This window comes from Chaetura pelagica, unplaced genomic scaffold, assembly GCF_000747805.2.
Source record: "Chaetura pelagica isolate M959 unplaced genomic scaffold, ChaPel_1.0 scaffold138, whole genome shotgun sequence".
Lineage (NCBI taxonomy): Eukaryota > Metazoa > Chordata > Aves > Apodiformes > Apodidae > Chaetura > Chaetura pelagica.
In genome coordinates, this window is record NW_009954215.1 from 2,975,301 (window position 1) to 2,998,411 (window position 23,111).

General features: G+C 36.7%; 1 protein-coding gene across 1 annotated transcript in view; it reads left to right on the forward strand.

The window, feature by feature from the left end:
• Positions 1–23,111, forward strand: part of LOC104393713 (chromosome unknown open reading frame, human C16orf62) — a 50,966-nt gene that overhangs the window by 541 nt on the left and 27,314 nt on the right. The window contains 20 exon segments of the mRNA XM_010003228.1: positions 1,688–1,787; positions 2,728–2,895; positions 3,236–3,358; positions 3,711–3,735; positions 4,789–4,865; positions 5,861–5,989; positions 8,792–8,876; positions 9,836–9,895; positions 11,856–11,952; positions 12,358–12,405; positions 13,414–13,507; positions 15,286–15,363; positions 15,740–15,862; positions 16,590–16,636; positions 18,792–18,903; positions 19,114–19,230; positions 19,549–19,602; positions 20,021–20,101; positions 20,943–21,005; positions 22,014–22,099. Coding sequence (XP_010001530.1) covers positions 1,688–1,787; positions 2,728–2,895; positions 3,236–3,358; positions 3,711–3,735; positions 4,789–4,865; positions 5,861–5,989; positions 8,792–8,876; positions 9,836–9,895; positions 11,856–11,952; positions 12,358–12,405; positions 13,414–13,507; positions 15,286–15,363; positions 15,740–15,862; positions 16,590–16,636; positions 18,792–18,903; positions 19,114–19,230; positions 19,549–19,602; positions 20,021–20,101; positions 20,943–21,005; positions 22,014–22,099 — 1,767 coding nt within the window.

The following is a 23,111-nucleotide window of genomic DNA, read 5'->3' on the forward strand; positions in this document are numbered from 1 at the left end:
TGGCAGCTGCGGGGGAGCCCTGGGCTGGGCCTGCGGGCGCCGCGCGGCCTGAGGGCCGGAGCGCCGGGGGGCGGTGCAGCTGCTGCCGGGTCTGTCGGGCTCTTCAGAGGCAGACACGGTGTTTAGGGGCTGCAAACTGAAGCGAAGGGGCTGAGTCAGCTTCTAGCGACATGCAGTGTTTCTACAGGAAAATGTGGTGTGCGGCTGTGGAGGCTGCAGGACATGGAATTACCGTCTGGTGTTTTTATGGGAAGGAAGGATAAAAGGGGTGCTCTTCTGATGGCGGAGGAAAGGAAAATATGTTAATAGCTCATTTTTCTCCAAGCCTGCTCTTGTTTACAAATGAGCTGATTTTCTGTTTCTGAGAGGCCTTTTCTCCTGAGGTTAATGTTCTTTTAACACACTGAATGTACCGAACTTGCTGGTTTTGATGTGACTGATGGGTTATAGTCATGATCAAACTACAAATCTGGTTACTAGATAATAATAACACTAGTTTCTGGTAATCCACAAACTGATGTGGAGCCAGGAAAAGTAATATGCACCAATTAGACCAAATTAGATCATTAGGTTGTCAGAAAGTTTTCCCTGTATATGCATGGTCACAGGAGAGGCATGGAAATCAAGAACTCTAACAGTGATAGGAATGCTATAATTAGGCAGAGTTTGTCTGGAAGATTTTTTGTCCAAATCTTAAATAACCCATGAAGCAAGTGAGAAAAGAGAATAATCGACTCATGGGATAACAGTAAATTAGAGACACTATTGAAGTATAAAAAAAAGGAGCTGAAGATCAAGGAAACAAGGGCATGGATTTCACTGGACTCTTGCTCTGCTGTGTGTCACTGTATGTCAAAGTTTCTCCCCAGAGTGGTACAACCATAAATTAATGCTTAATTTTTATTTTTTAATGTCCCTATTTAAACATTACTACTAGTCCATGCAGTTAAAAGAAATTAATTCATTATATTGATGTGTTGTCAGAGACACTAGAAAGCATTTATAACTCCTACATCTCTCTTGAAACTCATCTGGTGCTGGTCAGGGAAGTTTTAATCCCTCTTTTTTGCCTTACTACATGGTCAAACATGTTTTAAAACCCCTTTTGAAATATAAGTATATATTTATATTTAAGCAATTAAAGCCAAAATGAATGGTCTGTTTTTTAAAAGAGCAGTATCTTTAAGCTGTGATTGGTAAATTAGTGTATTAGTATTTTAGTTATTAGTGGCAATGTTGTTTTATTCAAATACTTTATGTCCTTTTTTGGCATCAAGGATTTTTTTAATTAGAGATGGAGGCCATAGTTCTTACAGTTCTCTCTTAATATTAGATTCAAAGTAAAACCTAAAGTACATGTATTTTTGTGATGTATTTCACTTAATGACATAATTTCCATAGGCAAGACAAGGCTTTTATCCACTTATCCACAGTGTAATCATATATGTACTGATAGGTTTTTTTCTTATAATTTGGCTTTTGCAACTTTTATTATGTATATAGTGAGCAGGTAGAAATAGATTATGTAACTCAGTAGATAAATTTTTGCCTTTACATTGACTTTTTTTTCAAATGCATTTCTTTTTGTAAATACTTCTGTATCTCTAGACAGAGGATATGTTTCTCAGTCTGTAAGTACGTGATTATTTGTATCCATATATATATAATTTCCCTTTTACTTGTTAAGGCATTCGAGACCAAGAAACTATGTTTCAGAATCTGAAGTGTGCAAACTGGAATCTGTACCCTTGGATTTTGGTGATTACCATCCACTGAAGCCAATTACAGTGAGTTCCTATTTGTACTTTTGGAAAACAAATGTGATTTAAACTGATTGTGTTCCTCATCTTTCTTCCATTCCTTTAAAATTAAAAGGCTTTGAAGTTGGTGTGGTACTACTGAGGTTGCTCTCTATGTTGGTGGCCTGTTAACTTAGAGGCATCAAGGTTTATTCCTTCTGTCCTTCACAGAAATTTTCTGGTGCTCTTACATGTCAAGAGCAGTCGTCTTCAGACAAATACAGCGTTCCAACTTGTGGCTTTTCTTGGCTGCATTAAATGCTGAATAATGGATATGTGTAAAATCAAAGTGTTGCCTTACAAATAGCCTGCATAATTGCTTGATGTAAGATTTGTTTGTGAGTTAACTTCCAGTCAGCTGGATGCTTTGAAACTTTTATAGTTTCTTTAATGTATGAGAGGCTTTTAAAAAGTGTGCAAAAGAATCCAGCTTCAAAGACATGATAGTCATACACTAACGAATGATAAATGGGCAGCAGTGTCTACTCAGGAAGGTCAGTAGGGAGATAAGACAGAGGCCTCAAGAGTGGATTTGATGTTCTGGGCTCAAGTATTGTACAAGAAAAGTAAAGATGAGACTGGCAGAAGAAATCAAACAAAAAGAAGGAGGTTGGAGAGGCAGGAGAAAAACAGTAAAATAGAGGAAGGATACTAGAAAGAAATTTAGAATGGTGGTGGTTATAGTTCTGTAAACTTAGAACTGGAGGGGAAAACAAAAAAGGAAAGGAAATGCTATTGAAGAGTGCCTCCAGATTCTGGGGAAAAGGAAGTGCTTCAATTTATATGCTGATCCTTGATTTAAAGAGTTCCTTTGGTTGGTCTCATTGCTCTCATTGCAACAGCACAACTTAGGTGCCACATGTTTTGATGATTTATTAAAGGGCAAGAGAAAGCCTTTTTGTTTACTGGCTTTGAACTTGTCTTTTAGGTTACTGAATCCAAGACCAAGAAAACAAACCGGAAAGGGAGTACTTCTTCTACCTCTTCTTCTTCTTCTAGTTCTATGGTGGATCCACTGAGCAGTGTATTGGATGGTACCGACCCCTTGTCATTATTTGCAGCAGCTGCAGATCCTGTCCCTACTACTGCTACCATGGTAACACTGGGGAAAAGTGATCTTAAATAAATTATTTTTTAAAGACCCAAAACAAAACTAGAAAGCCAGCCCTGGAGAGAATATATTTGTCTCACCAGCTAGGAAATTAATGCAAATAGGAAACATACTGTATTAATAGAATAATGTAATTTTTTTAAATTTATCTATGTTTGTCTGGCTCGTGGTGACATTTATTTAAATATGGAATTCTTTTTTAGTATTGGAACTTTTGGAAGGATTAGTTAGCACTAATTCAGTCAACCATTAAGTTGAACTTTATCATCTTTCTCCTTTTTTTCCAGATGCGTATTTAACATTTGCATTTGTACTGTCCTTGTAGGATGGTGCACGAAAGAAACGGGACAAAGATGACAGCTCAGCAGTGGGAAGTGACTTTGAGCCATGGTCAAGCAAACGTAGTGAAATCCTTGCTAGATACACAACAACAGAGAAGCTTTCTATTGTAAGTGACAGCTCTGGTTTTATTTATTTGTACTGGAAATGTAATGGATTTTGGATGTGACCATTTTGTAATTATTTCATGAGTAAATACTGGTCCTCCTAAATTTCAGTTTCAACAGAAAGCTGTAGCACAAGCTCTGACTTGTAGTGATTATTCTGGAGCTGAGTCCAAAAGTCTGTTGACACTTAGAAATCTTCGCTTTCTCTTTTTTGTAACAGTACAAATAACTTTTGGTCTTTCGTCTACTTCTGTATGATTAGAGGCTTAATTAGCAGTGTAATTACCCCGTGCATTCTTGGAATTCTAGTGAGTAGGTGTTTTCTAAAAGTCTGCTTTTGCTGTTTCTTCACAGAATCTGTACATGGGCTCAGAAAAAGGTAAGCAGTTTCTCTAACAGCAACAGGTTTTACTTCAGGTGGGGTTCAGTGACAGGTTTGTGGTAAAAAATACTTGAAATGTGTTTTTGTGTCCTCCCCTGCTCTGACATGTGGTTGGATCTCTGATTTTGTGAATAAGACTTCTGCTGAATTTTTACTTACAATGGTTGTTGAAAACAAACCATTCAGCCGCCTTCTCCTGTATTTCTGTAGGCTGATGAATTTGCGATTACATGTTGTAGGAGGAAACGAAATTCACTCCTTTCCACTGTAGGTTAACACTTGCTTCCATTTAAAGAGAGTAATGATGTTTTGAGGACCATGTTCATCATCTCTTCTGCTTGCTGGAAGGAAAAGCAAATAAGTCCCTTAGGAACTTGTTCCGTTGTCCTCTTTACATGCAAGTGAAATATTTCAAGGATATGCCCAGTGTTCAAAAAAAGAACCAAATGTTAAATATTTTAGTGTGTTTTCTAGCAAAGCAAATCCATGCTAGGTGAGCATAGCTGATTGCATAGTAAAACAGAATCTTAATATATGAGTAAACATGCAGCATTTCAGCTTCTGCAATGAAGTGAAATACTTCTTTGAAGTGAAAATTATCAAACACTGAAACAAGATGTTCAGGGAACATGTGACATCTCCATCCTTAGATACTTTTAGAATGACTGGATATAACTGTGCAACCTCTTCCAACTTCAAAACTGAGCCTGCTTTGAGGAGGTTAGTTGGACACAGACCTCTGTAGGGCTTTTCTAACTTAAATTATCCTGTGGTTCTATCCAGTGGTTCTTTGCCTACCATAAAAACTTACAAGAAAATCCATTTATATTCAGTTTTGCTTACTTGTAATTCCCTGTTCAGAGTGAACAAACTGTAGGTACATTCAATTGTGTGTCTTCAGGAATAGTCAACGAATAGATCACACCACTTGCCTTCTGTCAGGGAAGCTGTCTAGTTGTCAGAGTCTGCCAAGCTCCTTCAGGCTTGTTTCTCTTTAAAAGTCCTGAGTGTTTAAATGTTAAAGAAACTCAAACATGTAATTCTTCCCAGGAAAAGCTACAAATGCTGGCTCAGCAGTTTCTGAAAAAGTGAGGACAAGGTTAGAAGAACTGGATGATCTGGAAGAGGTGAGAAAGTGTTCTGATCCAGTTGCATCTTAATCTTAGAAGTGAAATAAAAATCTTTTTATTACACCTTTTAAAAGGTCCTGATTCTGCATGCTGCATAAAGCATTTAGATAAAGATGCGCTTTCCATAGGGCTCTGCCACTTAACTAATTTCAGGTTGCTCGTGGGCTGAGCCAGCACACTTCTAGGAGCTGCATATCACTAAAAAAGGATTGGATTATTGTAGTAGAAAAATGAAGTACCTTTCCTAAGGAAATACGTAACCTTTTGTGAAACTCTTAATTGCATTTGTGTTTATTTTATCTCTTCATCTGTGATTGCTTCTACTGATGTTTGTTTTTTTAAAACTAGTCCTGAAGGTAGTTTTTGATGTTGCTGATACTTCGACAGAAAACTCGCCAGAACCATTTTCTGATTTTTCTAAATGCATTTATAGTCACTCTGTTCCTGTGCCAGTTTGGTTCTGAAGCTTGAACAATTATTTCTGCTTCCAGTGTTTCACTAGTTTATTTTTGATATGTAATCTTTTTAGAAGGTTGGTAAGATCTTCTGGAAAAAAGATCACAGGAATGCTCCAGTGCTGAGCATGAAATGAAGACAGTTTTTTCTTACTGAGGGTGAAGCACAGCTGGATTTTTCTTGCTGTCAACAAAGTTTTAGGACCTTGCTGGCAAAACGTCTCATTTCTGTCTGATTCTGCTTCTACATAGGTGCTAGTGTGCTTATGTATAGTGTACTAATTATGCCATAAGTAGAATACTAATGATGCCATGAAGTTGGGTACCAGCATGTATCTCTCTTGAAAACCAAAGCACTTGTGTTGCACTCCTGTGCCAAACACCTGCAGTATTGATGCTGCAAAGAATGGAAAATTAGGTAATTGTGTAATAAGTTTTGTTGGCTTCTCTTCCCCCCCAGCGTTTTCACTCTGTAATAACAGCATTCTCCTTCCTTCACTTCCTCTCTTGTTTAGTAGACTTATGTTTTCTTGCCAGGGGTCCCAGAAAGAGCTGTTGAATCTGACTCAGCAGGATTACATGAACCGAATTGAAGAACTGAACCAGTCTCTGAAGGATGCTTGGTCCTCTGATCAGAAAGTAAAAGCTCTGAAAATAGTCATCCAGGTCAGTTTTACATTTTTGCTCTCCACAGAACTGATGAGTTTGGTGGTTTGGTTTGCCCAATTTCTTTATTGGGGATGGATGGGTTTCTGTTATTTGTTTAGATTTTTTTCTACTATTTTCTTCTGTTCTTCACTGAAACAAAATTATTTCAGTTTTGTGACTTCGGACAACAGTTAGATTTTCAAATCTGTTGTTATATATTGATTTTTACTAGGGTATGTGGGAGGGAGTTCACATTCAAGAGAGTGGCCAAATGGCAGATGTGGAAATGTCATCTGCTTAAGAATCATTATTAAAAAATAACACGCAGTCATTTCAGCTCTTTCTAGGACATGTGGTTTCCCTTTTCTTTCCTCATCCTTCTCTACCCCCTTGCCCCTCACCTGCCATACGAGAATGGCTTTTTGAAAGTCAGTGTTCTCCTCATCTAGACTTACTAAGGCAGCTGAATAATCTTATTTAGGACCCTACCAGCATACAAAAAGCACCACCAGATTTTTTAAGTGTTTGGGTTGTTTTGTTTTTAATGAACTTCTCCACAGTCTTCGTCTAGTTTATTTGGGGTGATGAGCTGTGAGGGGGGTGGGGTGGAATAGGACAATAAAATGCTCGTTTGGCTTGGCCTTTATAAAAAGATCAGAGGCAGAGTTCATCAGAGAACAGAGGAGATAATGACATCCTTAAAAGCTGTAAAACTGATGTAATGCTGGTAATCATCAAGCGTGGTTATATAAAGTCAGGATTATTTTTTTTTTCATGCTGGATACTCTTGTAAAAACTGTTTGCAGTAATTTCAGCTTAAATTGTAGTAAAGACAATAAAGGAAATGAAACAAATGAAAGGACAATAGAAAATTATGTGCCTTAGAGTGACTAATGTTTTGTTGTAATACTATTAAATCAGCACTATTCTTTAAAAAAAACACAAATTAAACATTATGAATTGTGAGTATCTTGGTGAAAGAAAATACAATATTAAAAATCTGGAGGAGGAGAAAAGGGACACAGACTTACTGTGCATTAATACATGTATAAATATACTGTGTCTGACATGCAGAGATAATATATGCATTAATACTTAAATATCTTCTTTTACAAATGGTTTCACAAATGATTTTGAATATAGTTTCTAAGATGGGATTTAGTGTTTTCTTTTAGGAAAGTGGTATAAAAATTGCATCTGTTTATGTCCAAGTGTTGTCTGTGTTGTTAACTTTGCATTTGAACTTCACGCTGCAGATGTTCAGCATTAACTGAGAGCCTGGGTAAGAATGGAATAGTGTTTGGGTAATTAAGATAATTTAAAAAATCTTTCATAAAGGAGACTATAGCTAACTATTAATAATTTTATATTTATAATGCAGGATAGGGTACAAACCTGACTTCCAGTGTTGTGATTCTTCCTAGTAAATAAGAATTTAAAGAATGTTGTATCCTCTTAAAGAATGGAGCTGTTTCCTTGACATCAAGCTGTGAATAGATACAAAGATCATACTCATTATTATAGTGTAAAATAGGAGGAGTAAGTGTGGCCATTTTTTTGGTTGACATTTTCAGAAATGTACAGTGAGCTAGAAAAAACTATTTTAGTTTGGATGCCAGAATTATCTTAGGAACTAAGGATGAAATTACACAAGTTGTTTCATTTGGACATTAGGGATGGAACCTTCATTCTCTATGAGTTTTTTAGATTTTGAAGTGTCAGAAGAGTTCTGGTTGTTAAGGCAGGCTTTGAATTTATAACGTATTTCTCAAGTGTCTTTTTACAAGATACTTTACTTGTCAAGATGGAGTAAGCTAAGCAACTTAGGGTAAGCTGAAGTAAGTTGATTATCTATGTGAGCTCTAGAAGAGTGGTCAGTGTTCGTGGTGTGTGTAAAGTGCTAAACAGCTGCTGGAATACCTTTCTGTGGAGCCAACTGACTTGCCACTCAGCAGGGAAGGTCCTGCTGTGGTTGTGAGATGTTAATGCTCTCTTTGGTTGCACTCTTGGCTTCCTCCATGAAGAAAAAAGCAAAAAGACTGTGTGTTTAATAATCTTCTAATATAATTATTTTCTTGTTTAAACAAGGCAGTCTTTTGGGGGATCTGATTTGATTCCTGGATTTTTGGCTTGTAATGAAAACTTGAACTTTTATTTACTCCACTGAGATTGAAGAATTATCTCCTGTGTCGTGGGCCAGTATTGGGGGGCTACTCCCCCCAGTTATGAAGGAGAGAAAGGACAGAGGTACTGTACTTGGCAGTCTTAAATAGAGACCACAAAAGACTCAAAGTTGTGTTTGGCTCACACAGGGAGGAGGAGGAGGATTTCTCTCCCAGTCAGTCATCTGCCTGTTTTCTTCAGGTGGAAGTTGATTCTCTGTGACAAAGTTTTTGGCTGCAGTTTAGTCTGCAGGCTTTGCACCACTTTGGAAAACAAAGTATAGCTTAATTAAATGTCTTTATAATACACTCATTCCTTCTTGTATGTTGAATTCATATAATAAATGGTTTCTATCTGGACTTGAGCTCTGAGATACTAGAACTAAATTGGCAGATCTGAAATCCTGCATTGTAGGTTAACTAGTGTAAAGGAAAAACAGATGTGTGACTGGCTCTGCTGGAAATGAAGAATAACCTGAAAAATACAGAATGTGCTACAATGTGTTGGGCTACAGATTCTTGTGCTTTTAGCTGGATAGTTCTTTATATTAGTTCTTTCCTTCTGTAGATATCAATCTGTTCCAGCTTGTCTGGAGTAAAATCAGGAACTTACAATGTGCTCTAAAAATGTTTCTTTTTTCTTTTTTTTTTTTCTTAGTGTTCTAAACTTCTTTCAGACACAACAGTAATCCAGTTTTATCCAAGTAAATTTGTATTAATTACAGATATCCTTGATACTTTTGGTAAGTGTCCTAATGTGCCAGACTTACTACATAATTGTTAACAAGATTAAATTAGATTTTGTAATTATTTAAAACATCAAATTTATTGAAAAAGCTCTGAAATTACTCTCAGTTTTAACACAGAATATTTCTAACATAAAACATTTGGACACCAGTGGTATAAATGTGGTATACAGTTGTTCAAAAACTCTTATGAGTGAAGTCTTTAAAATAAAAATAAAAGCATAGGTCTATGGTTTATATGTTAGTAAATATCTCAAACAAAGCCTTGGGCAAAAATAATGATCCCTGCATTTTGAAATTTAAACCACATTGTCATTATTATGAAAATATTTCCATTTGGGTAGCCTCTTGACTCAATGATTCATTCTACTTGTATTGGAAGACAGAAAGTTTTCTTTAGCTGAATAGGGACTATGAAGTCATCAAAATGTAGTTACTAAATTGTTTAATCTATTATTATTGTTTTTAAATGACCCTTTAAGTGAAGTTATCAGCCCCTGCATGTGATTCTCTTGGTTTTCTGCCAGGTTATGGAAAAAATTTACAACAGTATTCAAAGTTGAAGGGTATTTTCATGTTTAGCAGGATGTGCTATGACATAGATCCAGTTGTTTTTTTCCGATCTTGCTTCCTTTTTGTGTTCTTTCCTACTTACTGGAAGTTGCTGAAGATAACGCAATATCCAAACTCAGCAAAGACAGGACACCAGCTGTCTTTTCCTGCAGGAATCTGACCTGTGTGCTACCTCTGCACCGAGGGGAGCCAGAGAAATCTTTTGTAGAAGGTGAAGTGCTGAATTCAGACTTAACGTTTCAGCCTCACTAGAGGGCAGCAGCCTGTCGGTGTTCTGGGAAATGTTTTCATCTCGTGTCAGGGGATGTTAGAGGGAGAACCTTTGTATTGACATTTTGTGTTTTACAGTTCATTATGATTTATTTATTTATTTATTTTTAAAGGGAAACTGGTGTATGAAAGAATCCTGTCAATGTGCGTGGACAATCGTGTTCCTTTGCCAGGTAACTTTGTGTTTGTTCCTTCTGAGTTCCTGTGAAAAGTCATGTCCAAACTAATTTGAGCAAGGTTAAACAGGACCCAGGCTGCTTTGCTTCCCATGAAAAAAGTTCTGATTTGCATGTAGTAATTTTTAGTTTTTAACAGAGTAAAATCCATTGCTTACAGCTTTTACCATCCATAGTGTTTATGCAAGTTTACATTTTAATTGTGAAGAATGCACAGACAAAGCTGAGAGTCTCAGTTTTTGGTAAATAGATGTTTTTGTTGCCGCATTTGAAACTGTTGGCAGTTTTGCTTTAATTAGGGAGCAATTTTCAAAAAAGCAGCAGGCTGCCAATATAAACTTTCTAAATTGGGCTCTTTTAATTTTTTCACTTGAAGTTCTAGCATAATGTAAAAGTTTAATTTGATATAATTTTTACAGTACAAGTGTATATGGAAGTACTTCTCTAGGAAGGTACCAAAACATTCAATTGAAATAAGGGCTTTTCCTTGCAATTTGGAGTGTATTAAGTGCACGTCCTTGAAATAGAAAACCTTACTCTGTGGCTGGCAGTGCAACAGTACCAGTAGGTTACAGTTAAGTCCATAGAATTTGATCTAGAAGCCTGAAACCAGCAAATATTTAAATTTTAAATAAACTTAGATAAAAAAACCTGGTATTTGGTTGCTTCAGCTTTGATAAACTGTTCTTGTAACCGTTAATGAAAGCAAACAGTTCTCACAGCATGTCAAATACTAGCAGAGTTACCCCTGTTCTGGAGAGCTGAGCTCATGCTGCAGCTACCTGGCTGCTGGGAGCATTGTTGGTGGGATTTTCCCATTCAGCTATAAAGTGGGAGGAAGAGAAGGAAAATCTGTGCTGTGCTTGCTGTGCATGGCAGTGGGAACCCCTGGGGATTTCAGGCCCAAACTCCATGTTTGTCCCATGGCAACTAAGTAAAACAGGCTTGGACGAGAACAACTGTAGCCCTGGGTGAGAAAGAACATCTGCCTGTACTCAGTATCTGGCCTGTGGCTCTCTAGTCTGGGAAGTGGGAAACTTGATTGTGGAACAGGAGCTTCTCACCTTTCGGAGGCAGGGAGGGAGAGCACTGGTGTTTTAAACCTGTTCCACTAGGAGTTTATAAGTAGACATTCACAGCAGAAGCTGCTTGAGTAGCTTTAACGCTGACAGAAGAAGGACTCATCCTTCCCAACCATCTTGACTGAGACCTGAATTGATCCCAAGAAAGCTATTTTGGCAACCTGTTCCTTGCAATCTAGAGGAAGAGGAGGCAGTTATCCATGCAACTGCATGCCTGTCTGACCAGAGCACTGTCCCCATAACCCATCTGTTCCACCCCAGGGTGGCAGCGTTTTCCTGCTGGCAGCTGACACAAATAGTCCCAAAGCTCATGAGGAGGTAACTGTGCTGCAGTGTTAGATGTTTAGCATGCAAAAACAATTGTTCTGTCAGTGTTTAATATTTCCTGCTTCTTTCAATATAGTTTTAAATAATACTCTTTAAAAATTATATTACCCTTTTAAAGTAAAGAGTTTGAGTGCTTATAATACCCTTTATATGTATGCATTTGTTACAGATTTTTATACACGTATTTTTTATAGATTCTTTTTACAATTTGTTATAGGTTGTTGTTTTTTTATTATTATTTCTACTTTTGAGGGAAGGCAGAGATTAGATTTCCAGGTAGCAAATCTGAGATTAGCTTTGAGTGCTTGATTTCAGCTTCTGAAATGTTACTCAGTGCAAGATGGAAGCTCTAGTTACCTCTTGCTCTGTGTACTTGGCTCTTACTGCTGCAAGAGAGAGCTGAGAATCAAATAGATATTGCCTGGATTATTGTGGTGCACTTAATTTCTTGTTGAAAGTGAATATGATTTTAGACCTATAATGAAAAGTAACTTGTTGCTAGAAATAATGTAACTGTTTCTGGGTTGTTGGTTGTTTTTTTTCTCCAGATAATTTTTCTCCAGAGTGTGTCAATGATACTGCTAAAGAAACTTGCTTAAACTGGTTTTTCAAGATTGCTTCAATCAGAGAACTCATTCCCAGATTGTATCCTTGTCAAATCAGACTTTTGGAGTCTGCAGGTTTTTAACAGACTTGGCAAAAAATGAACATGTTTGTTTCAATAAAATCCACAGCAATTTGATGTTTATACTGACTTTGTTTTGTTTCAGGCAGTATGTTTTACTTCTAATTTTGAGTCATGTTTCCTAGCAAACTGAGTGCTGAATTCCTGTCTGTGAACAGCCCAGCAGTGATAAGAGCTGATGTGTGAGAACTTGGGAAACATTAAAAATCTTTTAGATAAATAATAAAAATCAACAAAATGTGGTGAGATTAGTTACAGAAGGCCTTGAAATACTTTGTTCAATATGTATTTGGTATATAAGTTTGGTTTTGTAATTTTAAGTGCCATGAATCTTAGTTTTACTCCTTAACTTGGCTTCATTTTAGCTACGTGGAAGCAGCAATACTGAAGTGCAATAAGTTCCTATCTAAAACGTAAGAGTGAATGTGAAGTGTGGGAAAGAAGTGATTGGACAGGCTTATGCACTAATTACAGGAGTTAAGCATGCAAATTCCATGATTAATGGTGGATAAGGTCTTAATAGGTCTGAGGAAAAGCAGTACTGAGGGATTTTGGAGTTTTTGGTGGGAATGCCATGGAGTAAATTCAGGTGGTACAATTTGGAATGCAATAGTGCTTTACAATTTTGGAATATATGTATCAGGATATGCATTTACATATTAGATATTTGCATACTAGAAACCAGGAGCTTCAGATGTTGGAGGGGGAGTCAAGATTGTTGAGATGAGGGGGATGAAAAACTAAAAGGAATATATTGATGTGTTGTATTGCTAAAGACTGAGTTGGAGAAACAGTTCAGGAGCGATGAGCTATTATCTATTGAAAGTCTTATGCTTCATATGCTTCAGAATTTTCATATGAGTTGCTGAGCTGAACATGTTCCTTCACATGTAATTGTCCTTTTTCAGTTATGCTTAGAAATGAATGTTGTAAGCCAAATAGCTATTATAATGACTACTAAAAAGCAGTTCTTTTACTGAAATTGATGGGCATCATCTCCAGGCACTAGTACAGCTTGGTCAAAGAGGACCTGTGGGAAACTGAGGCACAGAAAGAGTTCTGGCAGTTCTGCTTTAAGCAGATGTTTTTTTCACATTGAATTACAGCCCTTCTAGAGCTCTGCTGTTCCTGCAAACTAGAGGAGTGTTTTAGTTGTGTTTGACTTTTACAAGCCAAGCTTCCAACCTGGCTACCTGCACTACTCCTAATGGCAGATACTGCAACTGGAGTATATGATACATGTTACTGTACACAGAAAATTTTACTTCAGAAATAAGTTTTGTGCTAATATGCTTCATCACTGGTAGGTGTTTCTGTAATTCATGCTCAATCTACAAGGCAGCTACTGAAGTTATCTCTAGGTGATCTAATTCTGTTAGCACTTGTTAAATCTCATTTTCATTTCTGAAAAATCTCAACAGGGGGATTTCAGAATGTCTCCCACGGTTAACATCCATGATTAGAGGAATTGGAGATCCACTGGTTGCAGTCTATGCAAGAGCATACCTTTGCAGGGTAGGCTGTCATTTAACACTTCACATCTGTACCAAGGATTTACTGCAGCTAACTCTGCCATTAAAGGAGAATTTATTTGAACTGCTGTTTTTATCTGAAGTGGTCAGCAGCCTGTCTCTTCCTTCTAGCAAACCAAATAATTAAATTCCACTTTTGTCTTAATAATGGGGAATCTTTCTTTTAAGTGTTTTATAATAAATAAAAATAATTTTATGTGCTGCTTATGCTAGTTTTTCATCCTTAGGTTGGGCAAAATGTTAGGGACCTAAGTAGAAGGAGAGTTTGGTCTTTGAGGCTACGTGCTGTTGTCTGATTGCTGAGTTCTGCTTTTCATAATTAGTACATGTACTTTCCCTATGTTTATCTTCTCCCTTCTACTGTTGGAGTGTATGTGGCAGGCAGAGAGCAGGCCAACTCCTTGACAGAGGAGCCGCTTGATAAAATGTTCAGACAGTGGATTTTTTTCTGACTGTGCAGTGTGGCTTTGTTCTTATTCTCATCTACTCTTCCAGTTACCTTAACAGCTCAGCCAAGATAAACTTAGCCAAGAAGAGACCCTAAAATGATTTTAAAAGTCAATAGTGGAAAAATATTTGTGAAATACAGTTTTGAAATAGTGGCAAATATCTCAGCTATAACTGGTAGGGCTGGTAATTAGCAATACTTGCAAGAAATCTGCTGCCATTATGAAATGCAACAGGTTTGTTCAGTGTGGATCTGTTATGTTTGAATCAACTGTCCAGTATGCTTTTGGTGTACTCCTCAGGAGTGTCCTGGTCAATTCTGGCATCTGCAAGTAATTGCTAACCTCTGGTTTACTCTGAGAGATCAGCAGCTTAGTTTATTTGAATCTTGAAATACAATAATGTTTGCTTTTTTGTCATAGTCTAGTAATTCCTCCTGCATAGTGCAAGGTTTCTGAAGGTTTTTTTGGGAAACAGTATGTATGCACAGTCCACCTTTTACTGCTCATGACACAGCTAAAAGAGGTGCACAATTATCAGATAGAGCAGTTAGAACTAATAATTTAGTTACCTCTGCTTTGTGATGCAGCTAGAATTGCATATGATCAGGAGTCCCAAAAACTCCCAAAAAAGGGCAACCTTAAACTGGTGACATGGATTTGTTTATGTGTAAATGTGTTACTCATTCACTTCTGCATCTTTCTTTTTTTTTTTTTTCTTTAATAATATGTTACATTTTTATTTTTTGATATTTTAAAATCTGTGTTATTGAAAATTGTCCTGGTTGGATGGATTAGTTTGCTTTGCAGTTGTAGCTTTACTACATAGACCTTGTGTTTATACGTCACCTTATATTATTTATCAACATTTTATCCAAACCTATCTATATATTCATAATTTCCTTTGAGATCCTTGCTTCACTCTGTCCATGAAATAAATACACATGATTTTAAGTAATTTTTGAACTTTGACTTTTAAGATGTTCTTCACTGAAGGCTCTCTGCATACAATAAATATAGGCTGTTTCAATGTTGGCTCTGGGGTAGGCACTGATTTCCTCACTGCTTGCAGATACTTGGAGCTGATGTTAGGAGAACCATGTTTAAACACAGCTGTAACTACCTCAGAGTAGTTGTGAGTGGACATGCCTATAATAGTAAGCCAGGAAATAGTGAAAAGCACATGATTTAGTGCTGTTTGTTGATGTGATGTATGTAGGTAGGTGTACTCCTCTGGAAAACACGTTTGTCTTGCAGTTGAAAAAGAATTGTAGGTGGTAAATGCACATGAAATCTTTCTCTTTTTTTCATATAGGTTGGGATGGAAGTGGCACCACAACTCAAAGAAAGCCTTAACAAAAATTTCTTTGACTTTCTCCTCACATTTAAACAAGTAAGCAAATAGGGATTTTATTTGCAAAATCACATAAATACACTCCTTACACAAACTGCTGCATACATTAAAAAAATCTTTGACACTCTTAAATCTAGATTTAGGTATGTTCCTGGACCCAGATATAGTATGGAAAATTTTACATACATTCTCATAAACTGAAACTGCTCTATTCAGCATGTTTCCATACTGCAATAATACATGTTATGAACATCATATATTATCCTCCACTTGCAAGGAATGCTTCAGACTATCTGTGTATCTTTGTGGTGATGTCTGTAGTAATTTCCATTCACATACAAACTTTCTCCAGTTTATCATAGCTCTTTTAAAATACATTTTCATAGTGACATGTTGTTGTCTTTCATTTTGACAGATTCATGGGGATACGGTTCAGAACCAGCTGATAGTACAATGTGTGGAGATTCCTTTGTATTTGACTCTCTATTCTCCTGCTATAGACTGGATTTTGCAGTGTATTGCATACCATGCTCCTGAGGTAAGTAAGCCTTGTAATGCTGGGTACTAAAGGAAGTGTTGGGGTGAAGAGTTAGTTTAGCCTGTTAAAAAGAAAACCCTCAGTCCTTATGTGAGTGTGAAAGTGAATATAAAAAGCTGAGACAATTGCCTTTCTCTCTTCTATACAGGAAGAACATTCATTTCCACAAGGCTCTAGTTAAACTACTTTAAATTCATAAGCAGTATTCCTGCTTGTTTCTTGCTGTCCTTCGAATAGTTTGATCTTTTTATTCTGAATTCATGAGTTTCTTCTGTCACACATAAATAATTTATATCACTTGTCATATAAAAATTATTTCAGTAAACTGTAGCTTCATAATTGTTTAACATAGTCAACGGGCTGTTTTAATCTCAGTCTGTCTGTTTTGCATTCTGTGGTTGGTAATCTTCACCTCTCCTGCCAGAGGTAATTGACCTGGCTGGTAAATAGTAATTATTTTGAGAAATGGCATGGCTGAAGGATTTCAAATTGGACTTCCATGAAATGGTGGCTTTGCTTAAAATCCCACTCTACCTATTCCAGTTGGTGTCTTTTATGTTGTACTGTACTGTTATTTTCATGTGTTGTAAATACAGGTAAGACGAGATTTGTTGAAATGTATTGAGTAGGTAATTAAAACAGCTTTTAGTAGACTTCACTATAGTAATTAAAGCTGAATTTATTTGCAGAGTCTCTACGCACTAATTTTAATAAGTAATTTTTCCAGGTTCTGCTTACTGAGATGATGGAGAGATGCAAAAAACTGGGGAACAAGTAAGTATTGCAAAGTGTAAAGGACACAAGTCTGTAATGAGTACCTATGAGTTCCTGTAATAAAATTCTCTCTCCCTTTTGAAAAAAAACTTTTTGGATGCATAGTACAGCTTTTGTTTGCCCAGTAGCTTGCTAAATCATCATTATGAACATCTATTTTCCAGAGATCAGTTCTAAAATATGGTACATTACTTGTAGAGCGAAAGTTTTAATTAACTTGGTTGATGCATTTAGGCTTCTAAGCCAAAGTTTAGGACATGTAATATGTTCTCCATCAGCCATGTGTCTGATTCCAGGTTTTCCTTCATTTTTTCTGTTTTCCTCCCCTTCCTTCTCGTTAGTCAGCCCATACATGCATTTTGCAAGGGATTTTGTAAAGCAGCTGGCACCTTTGGAAAATGGTAATATTTATGCAGCTACTTTTTTCAACATTGAAATGGGTATCCCAGATGCCTCCTAGAAGTCTGTGTGCAGTCTAATCACCTTCAGTCAGTAGTTCAGGAAGATGGTCTGAAAGTTTAGGAGGTACTTTCTGAGCTGTGTGACTGATTTGGCCTGCTGATGAGCTCATCTCAGCTCATTTTATTGGCTAGGTGGGCTGAGTTCTGGGACAGTGTTCAGCTACCTGTTTTTTCTGATGTGCTCTGCACAGCCCAGTTCTGCTGTGGCTAAGGAGCTAAAATATGTTAATCACTTAGATGAGGAATGTCAGCATTAGCATTCTGTGACTGAGCTAAGGAGTACGGGGAAAGAGAAATTTTTAAAATGTGATGCAAAAATGCTGTTGTATAATATGAGTAAAAGTAATCCATGTACTCTGCTGTATCAACAGTTTTATATAGGAGTTGATTTGTTCTGTGGAATTTATTTTTAAACACCTTTTAGCATTTCTTGTTGTAAAGATGGTCTAGGGGCTTCTTCTTTGTGCCTGTTTGGCCTTTAAAGGAAGGACAAAATGTTGAGTATAATGAGTTTTTTAAAATAAATGTTTTTGAGATGTCTTTTATTAGGAATTTGACTAATCTGGTTTTAGGTGATCTGTTAAGCATGGTAGTTCTCTACTTCTTTCAGAGTTCTGAGTTTTTATGTCTTCTCATGACTGTCAAAATATTACCAAGCAAAAAGGCATCAGTATATAATTATTTAAATAATCTCAGTATCTTCCATGAACTACATTGCAACCATTTAAGTGAAAAGTGACAGCCTGCTTTTCTGTATTGCAAAGCATATACCTAGTGAACTGGAAGTACTTGTCTAATGATAAAATGCAAATTCCAGTCAAATTTCAATGGGACCACTATGCTCAGTCAGAAACACAGAGCATGCTGGGCTGTTTTAAGAACTCCATAGAATTCCCCTTGTGGTAATCTTCCCCATATTCAGACTGTCTGTGTCAGACTAGTGAAGGACACTGTTTTATGAGGCAGCTTCTCTGCCAGCTCATGGCTGTCCTTGCCCAGAGGAACTGCCTTTTGAATGATACCAGATATTGTTTCATATAGTATCAGTGAACTTGGATTTACATAATCCAGTGAGTTCAGTCTTCCATTGGTAACTTTGGCTTGATAGTAGTACAAGGAAAGATCTAAATGGTTAATAATAGATGTCTAAATATGTCATTGCCAGTTATAACATTAATATGTTATGCACTTATTGCATGATAATGACTCTTTGGACTTACTTTAATCCTAGCAATACAGCCTCTAGCAATCTGACTTTTATAATGCAAATATATTTTCATTCAATGAGAAAAATTGCAACAGAGATTTTTCCCTGCCAAAGTATACTTCTGAACTGTAGTTACAAAGACACAGTAAGTTTCTAAAAGTTTCAGGTGCTACTGGTTTACTTGATCTTTCTAGCAAACTTCTGGCAAAATGATGGCTTCAAAAACCCTGTGTGGAGCAAGTATTCTAGATGCTGGGTTACCTTTTCCTTATCTGATGGCTTAATATTTTCTTGTTTTGGTTACGCAATATTGCTCCTCATCAATTCAAGCTTGAATTGTGAGGGTTTTTTCTTCTTCCGCTTTCTTAAAATTCAGAATAGATGCTGGACAGTTGTTAGTCTAAGAGGTTCAGATTAATGTAAATGAAGGGACAACAAAATTGTAGTTGATGCTGAGCTGTATTGATTTGTGTTGTGTTCATTGTAGTGCTTTGCTGTTGAATTCAGTAATGTCAGCGTTCAGAGCAGAGTTTATTGCTGCAAGATCTATGGACTTCATTGGCATGATTAAAGAGTGTGATGAATCTGGATTTCCAAAGGTAACATTTTGTGTATAATTTTTCACAATTCCTGTTCATTGTCACCGAGTTCTTTATTCTCTTAGTTGCTTGCAGAACTTTCATTTAAGTTCATTTAAGTAAAAGGTGGTTTGACCCAAAAAAATCTTTCTGCATAGTGTACTTGCTAGAGCAGTGTTTGAAGGACATGCATCTTCTGCTTTTAGCTTGAAATATCTCATCAACTTTCAGCATCTCCTCTTTCGCTCCTTGGGATTAAACCTGGCGTTGGCTGATCCTGCTTAAAACGATCGCCTTCAAATATTAAATGAAGCCTGGAAGGTTATAACAAAGCTGAAGAACCCACAGGTGAGTTGTTGTCTGGTCTGCTTCACTGCTGATTCTGGGTTTAGGGTAAAATTGTAGCCAGTTGTTCAGTAAGTATACCCTTAGCATGACATGATTTACCTTTTCTAGATACACAGAGTTGCCAAAAATATAATATCTGGTAATATCTTCATATGATCCCTGCAAACATACATAAGCAACTTGGGAGGTTTGTCATTACTTCTAGATCTCTAGGTCTGCATTAATCCTCAGGAGTTACTTTTTTAAGTGTATTTTTGTAGGTGTATTGCTCAAAACATCCTGTACACACTGGTAATCATAAGACACTTGTATTTCTAGGATTATATCAACTGTGCAGAAGTGTGGGTGGAGTACACGTGCAGACATTTCACGGTACGTGAAAATTACTGAATTTCCTTTGAAGGCTTTCTGCTACAGACTGAGTGGCTATATTGGCAGTTTGGTATTAAAAATGGAAAAACTGTGTCTACTCAGTATAAATGTGTAGGACTTCAGTAGTGAATAAAAAAAGGTATTTGCTTTCCTGAGAGATTATTAGGGACAAAAGATGAAGCTTCAAAGGAATCTTCACCACTCCCCAGCACTGTGGATTTTCATCCTTTTATTTTAATGGCAGATGAACCGGTTTAAGCAAGGATTTACTGGAGCTGTGGCTAACGTTCCTGGCTCAACTAGAACTCCATAGAAAGCTGATGCTTTGTCAAATGGAACTAAATTATCCATCTGGTTTTCAGTGACTCCTGTGCCCGTTTCATGACTGTGTTTTGTAACTTCATTTTTCGCTACACAGAAGCGAGAGGTCAATACAGTTTTGGCTGATGTTATCAAACACATGACTCCTGATCGAGCATTTGAAGATGCTTACCCTCAGGTAAAGAACATATCTGGTGAAATCTGTAAAAATCTGGTGTGCATTTTCTTAGGTGAAATTAGTTCTTAAACATTGCTGATGCTTCTTACCACAAAAGAGTTATTTCTAAACACTGGCTATAATTTGGGAAGCCTTTTGGAGCAGAGTAATGCTGCAATTTGTTCCTTCTTTTTTCCCTGCACATCAGTATTTTTAGTCCAGAGAAATGCTACATCAGAGCAACTTAAGTATTTAGAATTAGCAATAGTTAACTCCTCCATCAGCGGTGGTGTTCTGCTGAAGAAAGTTAGCAAGCATGGCAGGCTGTTTAAACAGAACTAAACTATAAAATAATCCATCTCCACTTGACATTCTTAAGGCTTCAATGAGATATTATGTTCAGCTCTTGAGACTGCATGCAAGGTGAGAGATAGGAATCAGTTGAAGAGGTTCTAGAAGAAGGCTCTTGTGGTTACTTGGAGGGTAGATGAAGTGCCTACAAAAGATTATTTTAAAAAACAGGTTTGTTTGTTATTTTTAGTCTAGACAGCTGGAGAACATGTAGGCTATAAATCAGAAAAAGGTGCCTAACTATAAAAAAGTAATAAATGAATACAGCCTGGGCAGGCTTGTCAGCTTCTGTTCTTAGGAGTTGTGAAAAGTGTTGGGGAAAATGTGTTAGAAACAGCATGGCTGTAGTTGATCCTGCTTTGGGGAAATAAAGTATATGTAGGAATGCTTGAAGTGTTGTCCAACCCATTTTTCTATGAATAGCTAGAGAAGAATAATCTTTGGTGTGGATAGTATTAATTTAACATGTATTACAATAATTTCCTACACCCTTTCTTTTTTTTCCCTTTAGCTGCAGTCAGTTATTCAGAAAGTAATTACCTATATCTATGACTTCTCTCTGCTTTTTTCAGTGGTAAGTGGTACTCTGTTTATTAAATATTTTAGAAGAATTACGTTGCACTGCTTTTGCAAGAGAATTTACCTGACTTGGATATTTAAATTGCTTACAAGCTCACATAGTGAGAGGACTTTCTAGCAAGTAGATAAGTGGAGAAACATTTTGGAAGTTCTCTGCTGCTTACTACTTAAATATTGGTTATTCTAATTCACTTTTTTTTTCCTTAGGCTGTTAGATTTTCTTAAGTTTGTTTGTTATGATGGCATAAGTGACAACCAATGGAAGATGAAATACCAGTTATTAGTGTGTGTTGATATTATTGCTGATCGCTGTTTCCATAATTCACATGCTCTGTCATAGCGCTTAAGTTTAGCATTGAACCAAAGTGAAACTTAGAGACATCAGAGACTGTAAATGAGGTAGAGAAAGAGGAACAAGGCGGTAGATGTCAAAGTACTAAAAATAGTTGGAGGGTAAAATTCAAGAATAACTCTTTGGATTTTGAATCTTGTTTACAAATTTCTCAGATAATACTGAAAAACTTATCCTTGCTATATTCTTGAGATGATACAGAAACTATTTCAGTATCTTAACAACATAAACCCTTATCCTTGAGGAAAATTTGAATGTCTTGGACCTTCATAAGTTGCCCTGGATACACACAAATGGTTGCTGGTGTGTGGCCTGTTTTAATTTTTTTTTAAATATCCTATCTCTTGTTCCCATAGATGTCTGAGTTTGTTGTGATCTTAAGACGTTTCAACCATATTACTTCTTTTAAGACAGCTCTGTGTTTTGTCTTTTATTCTGGATATCTCAAGTAACTGGATACATCTTTCAGCCTTTGTTGCTTTTCCATTTGTTCCACTCTTTCATCCTTCACTATGAATTACTGCCTTCAAAAAATATTAAAATAATTGTAACTAGACCAACTATTATTATAAATCTTATTCATTAAATATTTATTTGTTTTGTGTGTTGTTTGTAAGATACCCAAACTTATTTAGGTATTTGTGCTTTCAGGAGAAGTTCTTGCCATTTCTGGATATGTTCCAGAAGGAAAGTGTGAGAGTGGAGGTTTGCAAGTGCATTATGGAATCTTTTATCAAGTAAGTGGAGAATATTCAGATAAATGCACTCTGGAGGATCTGGGGCATAGACTGAAAGATTGCTAGGGAAGATGAGTTGGTAAATGAGCCACTTAGATCATGAAGGTGTTCCAGGCTGTGGGAAAAAATAATAATAAAATGTGTCAGTTTTGTCCGTCTATTGATTGACTTGTTGTTTAATTGTTCACAAATCTGAAATTTAAGTAATCATTGATGCTGACTTGCTGAGGATTATCAAATGGTTGTTCTCTAAGCTTTTTAAAATGTATGTTGTTTTAGTTGGTTTATGAAATTTATTTCATATTCCAACTGATGTGACAGCATGGAACTGCTTCCGTGGTATAATGGAGGAAGAGAGACAGTCTGTTGCTAAAAGCTTCTTTATGTAGAAAATTTATTTTTCCCCCTTTGAAAAAGATCTTAAAAGATGAGGCTTTGTCTTCAAAAATTGTACAAGTCAAACAGGTCACTCTGTTTCAAGTAATTATCAGGTTCCTTTAAACATTTTTTCCTTTTTCACCTTCCCCTCAAGTATTTATACACACTTCTAAGCCCCCCCAAGCCAGTCTCTTCTCCATTCTGAACAGCTCCCGCTCTCTTGGTCTTTGCTCATTCAAGAGATGCTGCAGCCCTTCGGTCATCTTAGAGATGCTTCACTGCACGTGTGCCTCTGTACCTAAATGTGACATTTATCCTTCCTGTCTGCCCATCAGTGGCTGAGGAACTACCTTACTTCTTGGTAGATCTGCAGTTGCTTTGTTTTGATGTTCTTAGATTGCCTCAATGTATCACCTGTCTAGCTCATTGTGTCCCATAAGGAGTCAGATTCTGTGGCTTGGCAGTAAAGCTCCATCTGTTGAGATAGTATTTCTTGACTGGCATTTGCTGGAATTGTAAATCTATTAACCATGTGATCTTTGGAGTTCTGTTGGTTAAAAAATGAGTATAAAATTCCTGTAGTGTCATACAAAGCGGATGGTTGGAATTGCGCATTAAATTGGTGTTACTCGAT